The sequence below is a fragment of the Chinchilla lanigera genome, unplaced genomic scaffold, assembly GCF_000276665.1.
Source record: "Chinchilla lanigera isolate Chin_1 unplaced genomic scaffold, ChiLan1.0 scaffold00050, whole genome shotgun sequence".
NCBI lineage: Eukaryota > Metazoa > Chordata > Mammalia > Rodentia > Chinchillidae > Chinchilla > Chinchilla lanigera.
In genome coordinates this window covers 13,890,550-13,904,750 of record NW_004955451.1, presented here as the reverse complement: position 1 = coordinate 13,904,750, position 14,201 = coordinate 13,890,550, and the positions used below count along the sequence as shown (strand labels likewise).

Below are 14,201 nucleotides of genomic sequence, written 5' to 3'. Positions count from 1 at the left end.
CGCTCCCCGGGACGCCAGGCTCCGAGGACCCGCGGGGCCCCGCCGTCGAGGGTGGCCTTGGAAGCGGCGGAGGCGCCCGGGTCGGGACTTTCCTCCTCCCCGCCGGCGCGGGGCGTGAACCTGCGGGCGATCGGGAACCCCCTGCCCTGCCCCCGCCAGCTGCCTTCGTGCCCACGTCCTCGCCGCGTCCGCAGTCTCCGGGGCTGAACCTGTCCCTGCCCGGCCCGGGTCCCAGCCCCCGGCAGTCCTGCCTTCTTCTGACTCCTTCCTTCATCCCATTTCCTCCCTGCGCCCCATAGCGTGGCAGCCGCAAAGCTCTCACAGCACCGAAAGGAGCCGCTTCCCGGTACTGCAGTGGTGCGGGGGTATAGCTCAGTGGTAGAGCATTTGACTGCAGATCAAGAGGTCCCTGGTTCAAATCCGGGTTCCCCCTCGGAGACTTTTCTCTCCTAACTGGTATGACTCATTTTGTACTTTCAACGCTTGATTTAGCGTTGGGTCCTAAGTCAAAACAAAACAACAACGAAAAATAAGCCCTTTCCTCATTTTCAGTCTTAGTAGGAACCATTCGGTTTTGCTTTGTGCCAGAGAAAGGAGATGTGGTTGCGCGTCCAGCTGGGGTCGGAGGCAGGGGCGACCCCAGGTTGAATTTCCGCTTCTGATGGGGTCAAGAGAGGAGCCCCCACCCTACCCCCACCCCAACTGTCTTTATTCCGGGTGATAGAGTGAACAAGCACTTAGAGAATGTTAGAGCTTTTCAGGCGGCCCTTGAACTTGTGGCGATCTTCCTGCCTCGGCCACCTGAGTCCTGAGGTTATAGATAGGCACCACCACACGCGACTACATCAAACCCATTGTAACTGAACTACAAAAATAAATAAATAAATAAAGCTATTTCCCGATGCAACCTGATATAGACAAAGGCAGTGGTTTTTAGACTTGAGCACGCACCAGAATTCCCTGGAGGGCCTGTTGAAATGGAGTCTCACAACCTTGCCCAGGCTGGCCTCGGATTCGTGGCCATCTTCCTGCCTTAGCCTCCCTAGTGCTAGAGTTACAGGTGTGGGCCACCATACCCGGTCTAGAGAATTTGCATTTTGAACAATTTCTTTCTTCTTCTTTTTTTTTTGTTTTTGGTCTTTTTTTGAGGCAGGGTCTCCCTGTGCAGTTCAGGCTGGCCTTGAGCTCACTTTGTAGCCCAGGCTGGTCTCAAATTCGAAAGGATCCTCCTGCCTCAGCCTCCTGAGTGCTGGGATTACAGTCATGCGCCACCACGCCCGGCTTGAACAATTTCTTGAGTGGTGCTGGCTCGGGAACCACACTTTGGGAGCCACTGGACTAAGTCCACAGAGGCTGTGGAGCTTCAGGCCCAAGGATGGGGCCAGATGTCTGCGGACCGCATGACTGACAGCGGCACTGGGCAGGAAGCAAGTGAGTATGGGGGAGAGCAAGAGTGGCCGCGCTCTTAGGTTTTGCCCATAAAAAGGAAAAAGCAAGGAGATGGGCAGAGGCTTGCTGCTGGGTCAGGGGGCAGGGGTGATATTTAAAATTTGGAATCTGGCTGTGTCATCCCTGGGGACTCCAGGGAATACTCAGTTTATTTTCCCCTCCGGTTCCCATTTCGGGAGCTGCTGGTCTGGACAGGGAGATGGTGCTTGGCTTGAGAGCCAGCGAGCCAGCGGCTGCCCCCGCCAGGGAGCCGTGTCCTGAGCTCCTGTGAAGGGAAGTTGGTCACCCCAGGCCTCTTACACCCGAACTTGGACTCATCCTCCTAATCTTCTCCGGCAAGGATGAACTAGGCAAAGGAATGTTGCTCCAACCCTGACACACCATTTTTCCCCCAAACCAAATTCTAATTAACATTAAAAGCAGGGCATGGTGGTAGAGGCCTGTAATCTCAGCATTTTGAAGGTTGAGGCAGGAGGATCTCTGAGAGTTTGAGGCCAGCCTGAGCTATATGGTGGGTTTAAGGCCAGCCTGAACTACACAGGGAGATCCTGTCTCAAAAACAAGCAAACAAAAAACAAAAGCAGTGTTGGTGAATAGCGTTTCAGGTAAGAACGACTTGGTACACTTATTCTACCAATCTGGAGAACGGGAGAGTTTCTCACCCAGTTCAGCATTCATACCTTTCCCACCCACAAGGGGGACTGCCCTCTAGTTGTCGGATACCAGAAACCTTCGAGAGAAAATTACGTGTAAATGGCAAAGGACGCCTTTAAGGAGTATTGGATGCAGAAATCACTCACTTCCAGATGGTCTGTTTTAGAACCCACTGCTTGCAAAAAGTACATTCACCAAGGGGGCACCCGGATTTGAACCGGGGACCTCTTGATCTGCAGTCAAATGCTCTACCACTGAGCTATACCCCCTCTACTACTTCACTGTTGAGAGATCTATTTATATGTTGGTACTTTTTGATACTGAGGCTCGTTCAAAATTACTACTTTTGTACTGGATGATATTAATTTATCAGTGAGAAGGCACAGATGTAAACAAAATAAAAGCAACTGAAGCCAAGTGCGGTGTCACACGTGTAATCCCAGCACTGGAGAGGCTGAGGCTGAGGCTGAGGTTGAGGCAAGAGGATCAATTCAAGTTGGAGGCCAGCCTGGACTATATAGTGAGCTCAAAGGTAACCTGTACTAGAACTGAGGATTTAGCTCAGCAGTGCAGCACCTGCCTGGCAAGCACAAGGTCATGAGTTCGATTCCCGGTACAGAGAAAAAAAAAAAAAAGCCTGAACTGGGTTGCACAGCAAGACCCTGTCTCAAAAAAAAAAAAGAAAAGAAAAAAAACCCTGAAAAACATGGTAGTTTCAAAACATTGACTGAGGTTTGTCTGCTTTTTTTTTTTTTCTTCTTGGTTTTGTTTTTTGAGGTAAGGTCTTGCTATGCGATGCAGGCTGACCTCAAACTCATAGCAATCTTCCTATCTCAGGCCTGGGATATATATCCCAGCTATAGCTCAGCTCCAGCTATAGCTCAGTGGCACAGTGCTAGGCATTCATTATGTATCCAAGTGCACAAACAAAAATATATTTGTTCTTTTTTTTTTTTTTTTTTTTTTTTTGGTACCAGGGATCAAACGCAGGACCTTGCGCTTGGCAGGTAAGCACTTATGCCGCTGAGCTATATCCCCAGCCTTATACTTGTTCTTGAGACAGGGTCTCGCTATATAGCTTAGGCTGGCCTTGAACTCACTACGTAGCCCAAGCTGGCTTTGAGCTCACAGCAATCCTCCTGCCTTAGCTCCTTCAGTGCTCCTATTACAGGCGTGCATCACATTTGGCGCACATGAATTTTTTTTAAAACTGGAAAAAAATCCTCAACTTCTGAAACTATACAAGTTATTACTACATACAACCTAAACTTTTTTGGCTTTTTTTTTCTTGCATTTTTGTTGTTGTTGTTTTCTAGAGATAGGGTCTCCCTATGTATATGTAGTTCAGGATGGCCTTGAACTCACGGTGCCCCTCCTGCCTCAGCCTCCCAAGTGCTGGGACTGCAGGTGCACACCACCACACCAGCCTGAACATTTTTTTACACATGCTTGTTTCATTCATTTCTTTCATGAGTATGCAGAGGAGCTTTTCACCTGATATGTGATACCAACAGATTACATGTAGAACCATGAAAAATCAGCACTTTTTCATTAAGCCTCATATAAAGGGATTTCCCCCAAAATGTAAAGTAAATCCATTTTTCTTACTATATTATTACATTTGGAAAATTTTGATTTTTTTTTTTGTTTGTTTTTTGTTTTTTGTACCGGGAATTGAACTCAGGACCTTGTGCTTGCCAAGCAAGCGTTGTGCCACTGAGCTATATCCCTGGCCTGAAATTTTTTTTTTTTTTTATGTCTTTTTGAGACAGGGTCTGGCTGTGAAGTTCAGGCTGGCCGTGAGCTCACTTTGTAGCCCAGGCTGGTCTTGAACTCGCAATGATCCTCCTGCCTCAGCCTCCCAAGTGCTGGGATTACAGGTGTGCGCCACCACACCCGGCACAAAAATTTTGATTATTTTCTATTTTGAAATGTTATTTAGCCAGGCATGGTTGTGCGCACCCAGAATCCAAGCACTCTGGGAAGCTGAGGCAGGAGGATTGAAAGTTCCATAGCGAGACCTTGTTTCAAAAAAAGACAGGCCAGCTGGGGATATAGCTCAGTGGCACAGTGCCTGCCTGGCAAGGGCAAGGTCCTGAGTTTGATTCTCAGTACCCCCCCAAAAAAGACAAAAAAAGTTCCAGCCCAATTTAAGCAATTTAGCAATTTCAGTCAGGTCTTGTCCCAAAATTTAAAAAGAAAATGAGGGTGGAGGAGAAGGGAAGATAAAAATAATTACAATATGTTATGTACATGTACCAATTAATCCAATTCCCCAGGATTAATGTAATTATTATGTACTGCAAATATGTACTAATAAAAATTTTAAAATTGAATAAAAAATTCATTATTAAAAAAAAAAGAGTGGAGGGGGCTGGGGATTTAGCTCAGCGGCACAGCGTCTGCCTGGCAAGTGCAAGGTCGTGAGTTCGATTCCTGGTACTGGAAAAAAACAAAAAACAAACAAAAAAAAAGAGTGGAGGGCCAGGCATGGTGGCACACACCTGTAATCTCTGCACTCAGGAGGCTGAGGCAGAAGGATCTTTATGAGTTCGAGATCAGCCTGGGCTACAAAATGAGCTCAAGACTAGCCTGAACTGCATAGTGAGACCCTGTCTCAAAAAAGACAAAAAAAAAAAAAAAAGAGTGGAGATGTAGCTTAGGACAAAGGCTAGGGGTTCAATTCCCATTAAGGCTAAATAAATAATTCAACCTGGTGTGAATGCCCACACCTATAATTCCAGCAATTCCCAGGATTGCTGTGATCTTATCTATAATAGATAGATAAATAATTCAGTGTACGCTATTTAGCCAGCATGGTAGCACATGCCTGTGATCCTAGCACTTCAGGAGGCTGAGGCAGGAAAAACACAAATTGAACCTCAGCTTCAGCAACTTGGCAAAACCCCATCTCAAAATGCATCTATTTAAACAGCTAATAGGTTTATTATAAGTGTTTTGATTTATTATAATTTTGAACAAGTTAACGATATTTAAACATTTCTTGCTGGGTGTGGCACTGTATACCTATAGCACCTCTGACTGCTCAGGAGGCTGAGACAGGAAGATGGCAAGTTCCAGGCCATCCTGGGCTACACATTGAGGTCGAATCTGGAAATGGGAAATAAATAAGCCAATATTTCTCTCTTGGTAGCTTTTTTTTTTTTTTTTGTCTTTTAAAGACAGAGTTTCACTGTGCAGTTCAGTCTGGCCTTCAACTCACATCGATCTTCCCGCCTCTGCCTCCTGAGCACTGGATTACAGGTATGTACCACCATGCCTGGCCTGTTTGTTTTTTGAGGAAGGGTTTTGCTATGTAATTCAGGCTAGTCTTGGGCTGACTATGTAGCCCAGGCTAGCCTCTAACTCATGGTGACCCTCCTGCCTCAGCCTCCCCAGTGGCGGTATTATAGACGTGGGCCTCAGCAGGGCTTGATTTGGTTTTGTGAGACAGTCTCCCTCTATAGCCCAGGGTGGCCTTGAACTCACTGTGTAGCTCAGACTGGCCTCTCTGGGATGTTCTTGCCTCAGCCTCCCAAGTGCTGGAATCACAGGCACTGCTATCATGCCCATCTAAACACTTTTTTGAGGCCCTCCATCATCTGAGAGTGTGAGGGAGGCTGGGAATAGACAAGGCAGAGGGCTTTCCCAGCACGCACGAGACCCTAGGTTCAGTCCCCAGTAGTACTGCAAACGCAGTGGAATTGGTCTCAGATGAAAATATCTGAGAACCTCCCCTCCAAGTAAAGTGGCTCCCTGGCGTTGCTGGGGGCCCCTGGGAGAGATGACATTGGAGCAGGATTCGAAGAACTTGTTGCGGATCCAGCAGGAGAGGGTGTGGATTCTGGACTGTAGGGCTGTAGGCACCCTAAGCAGCACACTGCTGCAGAAGCCGGAAGTGTGACGGGGTGCGGGTGGGGGTTCGAGGCCAGCCAGGACTATATAGTGAGACTCTGGGGTTTTTTGTTCTTTTTGTTTTTTTTTAAGACAGGGTCTGGCTCTGCAGTTCAGGCTGGCCTTGAGCTCACTTTGTAGCCCAGGCTGGTCTCGAACTCGCAAGGATCCTCCTGCCTCAGCCTCCGGAGTGCTGGGATTACAGGCGTGCACCACCACCCCCGGCTACAGTGAGACTCTGAATCAAAAGAAAAGACAAAGGCTAAGGGATGTCATTCGGTGTTTCTTGGATTCAACCCCAGGTATCGCTAAAAAATACATATAAAAATAAAGCAGTATATATTAAAAATAATAAGCCGGGAGTGGTGGCGCACGCCTGTAATTCCAGCACTCGGGAGGCTGAGGCAGGAGGATCGTCGCAAATTTGAGACCACCCGGGGCTACAAAGTGAGCTCTAGGCCAGCCTGAACTGCATATTGAGACCCTGTCTTAAAGAGACAAAAATAAATAAATAAATAAAAATAATAATAGTATGACACCAGGCACACGCAAGCCGGACGACTACGCAACCTTCCTCCCCGCTCTCGTCGCGCGTGAGCACCAGGTACGGTCCAGAATTTATTACGTCACAAGGCTGCGCAGTGGGGAGGGGAAAAGAGGTGGGTTGAGCCTCCGAGCGGTCACGTGTTAGAGTGGGCGGGGCATCGCGTTCATATCCCAGCATTCCTTGTGCTTACTTCCTTTCTGTCTTCTTCCGGCGTCCAATATGTCGAAGCGAGGTGAGGTTTGGTTCTGGAGAATCCTTTGCCATCTGTCCAGCGGGAGTTGTCGGCTTCCTCGGGAGTGGCAGCCCCGTGCAGCTGGGGCGCTTTGCTCCCCTCTGGGCCGGAGAAGGGGAGGAAGGGCACCGTGAGGGCTCTGGAAGGGCCCCGAAAGTGGCGGGTGGGGGAGCTGGAGCGTTGAGCTGGCAGGATCCGAACTCGGTCGTGGACGGGTCCAGGTGAGGTTGCTCGGCACACGTTCCTGCGGTAGTGGAGTCATACTTGTCCAGCTTCGTTTGGGCGACCGATGCGGTCCACCTTGCCGGAGAAGCTGCGTGTTGCAAAAATTGGAGCAAAGATTTGAGTGCACCGGGCTCCTAAATACCGACCTGCGGGTGGTTCTGGTAAGGACTCCTGCAGAGGGCTGATTAGTAGGAGGCGAGCTTGTAAATGCCCGCACCGTGTCTCGACGGTGGCCCCTTCATCTTTTCACTTTCTCCCACAGGACGCGGTGGGTCCTCCGGTGCGAAATTCCGGATCTCCTTGGGTCTTCCGGTGGGAGCCGTGATCAACTGCGCGGACAACACAGGTGAGGCTCTAGCTGCGCCTGCTCCACTCCGCCCTTTGAAAGCACTCGCTGGGCCTCTCGCTGATGACCCAGTGAGCCGTCAAGAAGGGCAGAGAACAGACACCGCTCTTGGGTGAAGTGGCAGCGTGTTGTGTTGTTTCACTTCAATCGGTGGTGTGACAAGACGTTCCCCGTTGGGGACCAGCTGTTTGGGCAGTGAGCGGAGCACGAGGCTTCGGAGTGAGTGTCCAGTAGGCCCTCAAAAATCCGTCTTGTTTCCGTTCTTTCATAGGAGCCAAAAATCTGTATATCATCTCTGTGAAGGGGATCAAGGGACGCCTGAACAGACTTCCCGCCGCTGGTGTAGGCGACATGGTGATGGCCACAGTCAAGAAGGGCAAACCCGAGCTCAGAAAGAAGGGTGAGCAGGGCGGCAGGGGCTGCCTGATCCTAGCTGTACAGCCCAGGGTCCTCTCCAGTTACTGAAAAGGGAGCATTAGTTTTCCAGGTTTTTTTTTTTTTTGGTGGTACCGGGAATCGAACTCAGGACCTTGCGCTTGCCAGGCAGGTGCTTATGCCGCTGAGCTATATCTCGGGCCCTAGTTTTCCAGTTCTTGAGGACTCTCAAATACTGTCTTTCTCTTGAGAGAAACACCTCAGATTTTTTTTTTTTTGGTTTTTCTCCGGTACCGGGAACCGAACTCATGACCTTGCACTTGCCAGGCAGGCGCTTTTGCCACTGAGCTAAATCCCCAGCCCCTCACCTCAGATTCTTGTCACCTGCACTCTTAAGTTTTTTGATGTCAGGTAGGGCCCAGAGTATTTTAACCTGCCGCTGCTGCAGCTGGATTCGCCAGGCACTTGTAGACCTGTGAAGTTCCACGACAACAGATCTGTCCTCACTGACTCCCAGCTACGACAAAACGTAAGGTGCTGCTGAGTGAATGTGTATTTTCAGTAGCTTAGAGTCAGAACAGGTCAGCTCTCAACTTTATGTCCTCACAGACATTGGTACCCATATCCCTTGTCGAGGGCTTGTGCCAGCCAGCTGAAGGCTGAGTGTGTGGAGCAGGTGACCTGTTACAGCCCTGACCCTTGGTCAGCACAGCGGAGCAGGTGGTGTTCAGCTGGTGGGCTTCAAAGCCACCCTCTGTACCCAAGGCTGCGTGGCTGAAGTCTTGTCAATGGTTGGTGCTGACAGAAACTAAAGCAAGGGGCTGCTCATTGCTTGATCGTGGGCTGGAAGTATTTACACCATCACGTGGTGACTCAGGTGTGTGACCTCAGTGCTCAGGAGGCTGAGGCAGGAGGATCACAAGTTTGAGGCCACTCTTGGCTAGATAGCAAGGCTGTCGGGGGGGCGGGCAAGCAAAGCAAAAGCTAGGGGTTGAGCCCTTAGCACTTGCAGAACTTGTGATAATTCTTTGTTTTTTGAGACAGGGTCTCACTATGCAGTTCAGGCTGGCCTTGAGCTCACTTTGTAGCCCAGGCTGATCTCGAACTCATAGTGATCCTCCTGCCTCAGCCTTCCAAGTGCTGGGATTACAGGCATGCACCACCATGCTCGGCTTTGTTGTCATAAATTGTGTTCTTGTCTTCTTTGTTCCTCTTCCTGCTAAGTACAGATGTTCATACACAAGCAGAGAAACGCACAGCGGGGCAAGACTAGGGTCTGGGGTCTTGAGTTCTTGGCCTTATTAAATGGTTTGTGAGTAGATGAAGTTCTAAAACTGACCCAACTCGTAGGTCTCCCAAGAGATGATCATTGTCACTAGTGTCACGTGTTTTCCTACTGTGTCTTCCCACTGGCTGAGGAGTAAGCCTAGAGCCTTTGCACTGAGCTGCATCCCCAGCCTTTTTTACTTTTTGAGAAGGTGTTCTGCTGTGTCGCCTAGGCTGGGCTTGAACTTTCGGTCCTCATGCCTCTGCCCCATTAGTGCTGGACTTAACAGGTGTCTGCCTACTCCTTTGCTTGCTTCTGTGCCAAATACAACCTTGTCTGATGCTTCATATGCAAATGGCCTGTGACACTCCATAACCTGCTCATAATCTACAGGCAGCTGTCCTGGGTAAGAAACAGTAGGTGTTCAAATAGTCACACAGGTCTTTATGAACCTCCACCATAGGTTATCTAGACTAGTTCCCAGGTTTTTGTGTTTATAAATAAAAAAGGGCTGGGTGTGGTGGTACGCACCTGTAATCCCAGCATTTGGGAGGCTGATGCTGGATAATCACTGGGAGTTGCAGGCCATCCTGAACTACGTAGTGGGACCCTGTCTCAGAAGAAGACAGGAAAGAGCATGGTGATGGATTTATGGTGGGTCCTTCTGCGTGGGCCTTTCATAGTGTACCATGCGAGAGCAGACTGCCGCCTCGAACCATTGCCCAGCCTCTGCCGTGGGCTGTGAGCACTGAAGGAGGCGGTACAGTTTCTATAGAAAGCACACAGGAGTGTGACCCCAGCACCCCCCACAAGTCCAGGCCAGCCTGGACTGCACAGCAAGACCCTGTCTGAAAGCAATAATAGTAACTTGACCTGTTTAAGCAAAAAAAAGTATTAGTAATAGTTTTTCTTCTTACTATTATTTTTAATGTAGCCCAGGCTGGCTTTGAACACACAGCAGTCCTCCTGCCTCAGCCTCCCAATGGCTGCGATTTTAGGTGTGCATGTGCCACAATACCCTATTAAATGTGGTTATTTTTCCTAATACAGGTTATGTGTTGGTTGCTCCTTTTTGGAACAACCTCTTAAAAAGCATTAGTCAGGTTTGTTCTTGGCATAATAACAACAACTGGAAGGAAATGAGATTGCCTTTTCCCTGACCATTAACAGCAAGTATGATACAGAGAGCCAATCACAGTGATTCAAGGACTTTACACAAGAGGCTTCTCAACTAGGATGCAGGGGGAGGGAGGCCTGGGGGTGTTGCTGCCGCTACACAGGAAGGCAGTGGACCAGAGGATGGGACAGGCCACCTCCTGATGGGGGAGTCTATTCTGCTTGCTTATTCATTAGTTAGATATCTCATGCTTCTTTCCTTCATCAGTTTGTCTCAGTCTGGGTTGGGAGGACAAAAGAGAAAGATCGATGAAAAGCATGTTTGGGCATGGTACAGCCTGCAAGCATGGCAACACACACGCCTGAGTAATCCTAGCACTCTGGGAGGCTGAGGCAGACAGGTCACAAATTTAAGCCTGCCCCAGACAATGTAAGTTAGCGGGGTCCTCACTCAGAAAAGTGGGGTGGGTGATACGAGCAGAACGTGCTTAGTAGCACATTAGTGTCCGTCCTCACTGCTGACCTGATGTGACATGGGGAGGGCTGGCAGGACAGGGGCATCAGCTGAGGCTGAGTGCACAGGAAAGACCCTGCATGGAAGGAAGTTCAAAGGCCACGGTGTGCACATCAGCAGGTACAAGTTTTCGTTAAGACTGTTTGTTTGCAAGTAGGGCTGGGGATGTAGCTCAGTGGCACAGCGAGGTCTTGAGTTTGATTCCTGGTACCAAAAAAGAAACACTGCTGACAAGTAAATGAGTTAATATTGGCAAACCCTGACCCAGGAAATATATCTTTACTCCTAGAAAATCCTTGGAAGTGGTACTTTGTGTGTGTGTGTGTGTCTTTTTGAGGCAGGGTCTCCTATGCAGTTCAGGCTGGCCTTGAGCTCACTTTGCAGCCCAGGCTGGCCTCGAACTTGCAAGGATCTTCCTGCCTCAGCCTCCCGAGTGCTGGGATCACAGGCGTGTGCCACCAAATCCAGCAGAAGTGGTACATTTCAATGCAGGTGTTTGTACTTAGGGTTTTGCTGTGTACTGGGTGAGATGCCACCAATGAGGGGTGCAGGGGCCGCCACCCAGTTCTGTGTGCAAGTGGGTGGCCTTCCCAGGATGCACTTGGGGGCTTAGAGCCCACCTGTTCGATTTTATTTTTTATTTTTGTACTGGGAATTGAACTCTGGACCTTGTGTTTGCCAGGCTGATACCATGGTGCTGAGCTATATCTCTGACACACCTGTTTGATTAACAAATTCTGTGCTGGTGTTTGCTCCCCCAGAAGAGAGCATGCAGATTTATAGTTGGAAGAGAATGCTGGTGCCTTAGAGTGGGTGACCCTTGCCTTCCTGCACACACTTTCCTGCGGGAAAAGCAGGTGCAGCCAGGTGTGAGCCACTTCCTCTTGCGGTGGCGACTGGGGGTTGATGGTTGCTCTGCTCTCCTCAGTGCACCCTGCGGTGGTGATCCGACAGCGGAAGTCGTACCGGAGAAAAGACGGGGTGTTTCTTTATTTTGAGGACAACGCGGGGGTCATAGTGAACAACAAAGGCGAGATGAAGGGTGAGTGAGGCCCCAGCTTCTGGGGGTGGGTGGTTTGGCTCAGCTGGTCTCTGACCTATTGTCACCTTTTCCTGCAGGTTCTGCCATCACAGGGCCGGTGGCCAAGGAGTGTGCAGACCTGTGGCCGAGGATCGCGTCCAATGCGGGCAGCATTGCCTGATCTGCGTGTATCTGTACAAAATAAACAGCTGTTCCGGGTGTCTGCCCCTGGCCTGCCTTCGCGTTCCTTTCCCCGCTCTCCTCCACGCCCTGAGCTGCTGCCTCCTTAGTAAAATGCGTCTGTACGGCCTGCGTGGGGAGGGAAGCGCTCCTTGGCAGCCTCCACTCACAGTAGGGCCGGTGCTGCTGTGCGGGAGCCCCCAGGCCCAGCCCGGCACCACCGAGTGTGAAGAACGCGGAGACGGAGACGGGGCTTGCCTTGGGGGTTTGCGGACCTTCGGCCCCTTCCATTCACTGTTTCACTGCTGCTGTAACAGCTGGTTAAGAGGGTGTCGAGTCCCTAAGATAAATTTCACTAGTAGATAATGCTTGATGAAAGGCATTTGTGATGGGCTCAATGGTTGAGCAGACCCTGGGTAACCTTGTGCCAAGGTAGGACAGGTGTGTGTATGTGCACACCTGTAATCCAGCACTCGGCAGGCTAAGGCAGGAGGATTACTGCAAGTTCCAGGCCAGTCTGGCCTACAGGGGGAGACTGTCTTAAAAAATCATAAGCGCTCAAAATGTGGTTATTGCCATGTAAGTCTGTCTCCACAGTGAAAGATTTAATATTTGCAAGTTGGGCCAATCTATACCCACAGCTTGACAATGGAAGAGATTGTAAACTGTACCAGCACCACAAGCCTAAAACCTGGCAAAGCTAATGGGCATTTGGCCGCCACCTAAGTTCTGCCCCAGCCCTGGGTGACCACTGCCCCTTTGCCCTTACAGAATGAACCAGAAGTAGAAAACGATAGAGCTCTTAAGGATGTTCCCTGGGCACAGCCTACCACCACCACCACCACCAGGGAAGTCTGCCTGTGGGGGTTAGGGCCCAGACACCGGGATTTTTAATTTTTTTTTTAATCGTTTTGAGAAGGTTTCACTTTGCAGGTCTCGAATTTGCAACAGTCCTCCCTCAGCCTTCTGAGTGCTGGGATTATAGGCCTGCGCCCTCATGCCTGGCCCATCCCTGGTGTAGATACAGTTTTAATTTAGTAGCGTTTGGCTGTCAGTGCTTCCTCTCCTGTGGGATCAAACAGGCTGAGCAGGGCATTCCCACTGGTTCTGAATAGGTATGAAGCAACCTTATTTGATGGTAACACATGGGCCTTCCTGTAACAAACGCTAGTGCCTATAAAAGTAAATTCCTGCTTGAGGCTTTTCTTTGCCAAATGAGCTTAATTAGTATCTTACAGGGTTGGGGTGACAATGGAGGAGTTTGTATGAGCGGTGGTCATTCTGGGGGAAGGAGTATGAGGGAAGGTGTCACCAGAGCCGCAACAACCGGAGGTGACCACATTTTGACGTGGCCTACCGTATAGATGGGTATAAAGTCAGGGAAGACCTGGTGGCACGGGCCCTTCCGTCGCAGTTTTAATGAGATTGAATGAGAGTCCGGGCGCGGGGTGGGGGAACTGGCCGAGGTCCCGACCTCTGAGCTGCGGCTGTTAGTCCGCAGACCTGCCTTTGGGGAAGTTTTCCGGCTTCAATCTAGAGATTTAAAGTGAGTTTAATGCCGGGCGTGACACGTGTCCGTTCCCTCAGCTGGGAAGCTGAGGCAGGTGGAGTGCAAATTCAGTCCCAGCGTGGGCAATCGAGTGATTTAACAAGATACTGTCTCAAAAAGGTCTCAGGGCAACGACCCTGAGTTCGATCCCCAGCACCGCTGAGCCATCGCATGCTCCGAGCAGGGTTAGTGCCGCGCGCCCCTGTCAAGGGACCGACCCCCCGCCCCGCCCGGAGAGCCAGGGTGCTCCAAGGAGCGGGCGAGTACTGGCCTCCCACGTCAGCCTCCCGCCTCAGTGTCCTCGGCGTCACGCAGGCACCCCCAGGGCCCGCCCCCCACGCAGGGGAGGACGACAATAGGCCTGTGTCGCAGGGGCCCTTGACGCGTAATAAGCGCAGGGACCCCGGGGGCCCCGTCCTCGGCCGCGTTCGGGACGGCAGCATGGCGCTGCCGCCCTTGTGCCTGCGGCTGGAGAAAGGCTTCGTGCTCGACTGCGTGGCCGTGGGTTCCGTGGCCCGCGCTTACGGCAGTGTGCGGCCCAAGCTGTGGTCAGCGATCCCGCCCTACAACGCGCAGCAGGACCCGCACGCGTGCCGCTACTTCCGCAGCCGCCCGGTGCCTCCCGTGCTGCGCAGGACCGACCAGGTGCGGAGACCAGGTGGAGCGGACGGGTGAAGGGACCCGGTGCAGGTGCCAGGGACACAGCACCCTGAGCTCCCAAGACCCAGTCGGCCCTGGCAGGAGGCCATCAGGCTCACCCCCTCACCTGTCTCCCAAGGAATTGCTGTCATCCTCCCTGGCACCTCAACCCACCCGGTAGGGAGGCCTCAGC

At 50.9% G+C, this 14,201-nt stretch overlaps 2 protein-coding genes and 2 non-coding genes across 4 annotated transcripts in view; 3 read left to right on the top strand and 1 right to left on the bottom strand.

Moving 5' to 3' along the window:
* Positions 1-361: 361 nt before the first annotated feature.
* Positions 362-433, top strand: Trnac-gca. Its single transcript has one exon. It is a non-coding gene; the product is annotated as a tRNA-Cys (tRNA).
* Positions 434-2,300: 1,867 nt separating this feature from the next.
* On the bottom strand, positions 2,301-2,372 carry Trnac-gca. The gene has a single exon. It is a non-coding gene; the product is annotated as a tRNA-Cys (tRNA).
* Positions 2,373-6,671: 4,299 nt separating this feature from the next.
* Rpl23 (ribosomal protein L23) lies at positions 6,672-11,871 on the top strand. The gene is made up of 5 exons (XM_005394288.2): positions 6,672-6,776; positions 7,264-7,347; positions 7,619-7,747; positions 11,548-11,661; positions 11,739-11,871. Exons 1-5 carry the CDS (start codon positions 6,764-6,766, stop codon positions 11,819-11,821), a joined length of 423 nt encoding a protein of 140 aa, XP_005394345.1. The 5' UTR covers positions 6,672-6,763; the 3' UTR covers positions 11,822-11,871.
* A 1,355-nt stretch (positions 11,872-13,226) lies between these two features.
* The window catches only part of LOC102020739 (chromosome unknown open reading frame, human C17orf98), a 3,163-nt gene continuing 2,188 nt past the window's right edge, over positions 13,227-14,201 (top strand). The window contains exon 1 of the mRNA XM_005394287.2: positions 13,227-14,014. Coding sequence (XP_005394344.1) covers positions 13,541-14,014 — 474 coding nt within the window. The 5' untranslated portion in view covers positions 13,227-13,540. The remainder of the gene's footprint in view (positions 14,015-14,201) is intronic.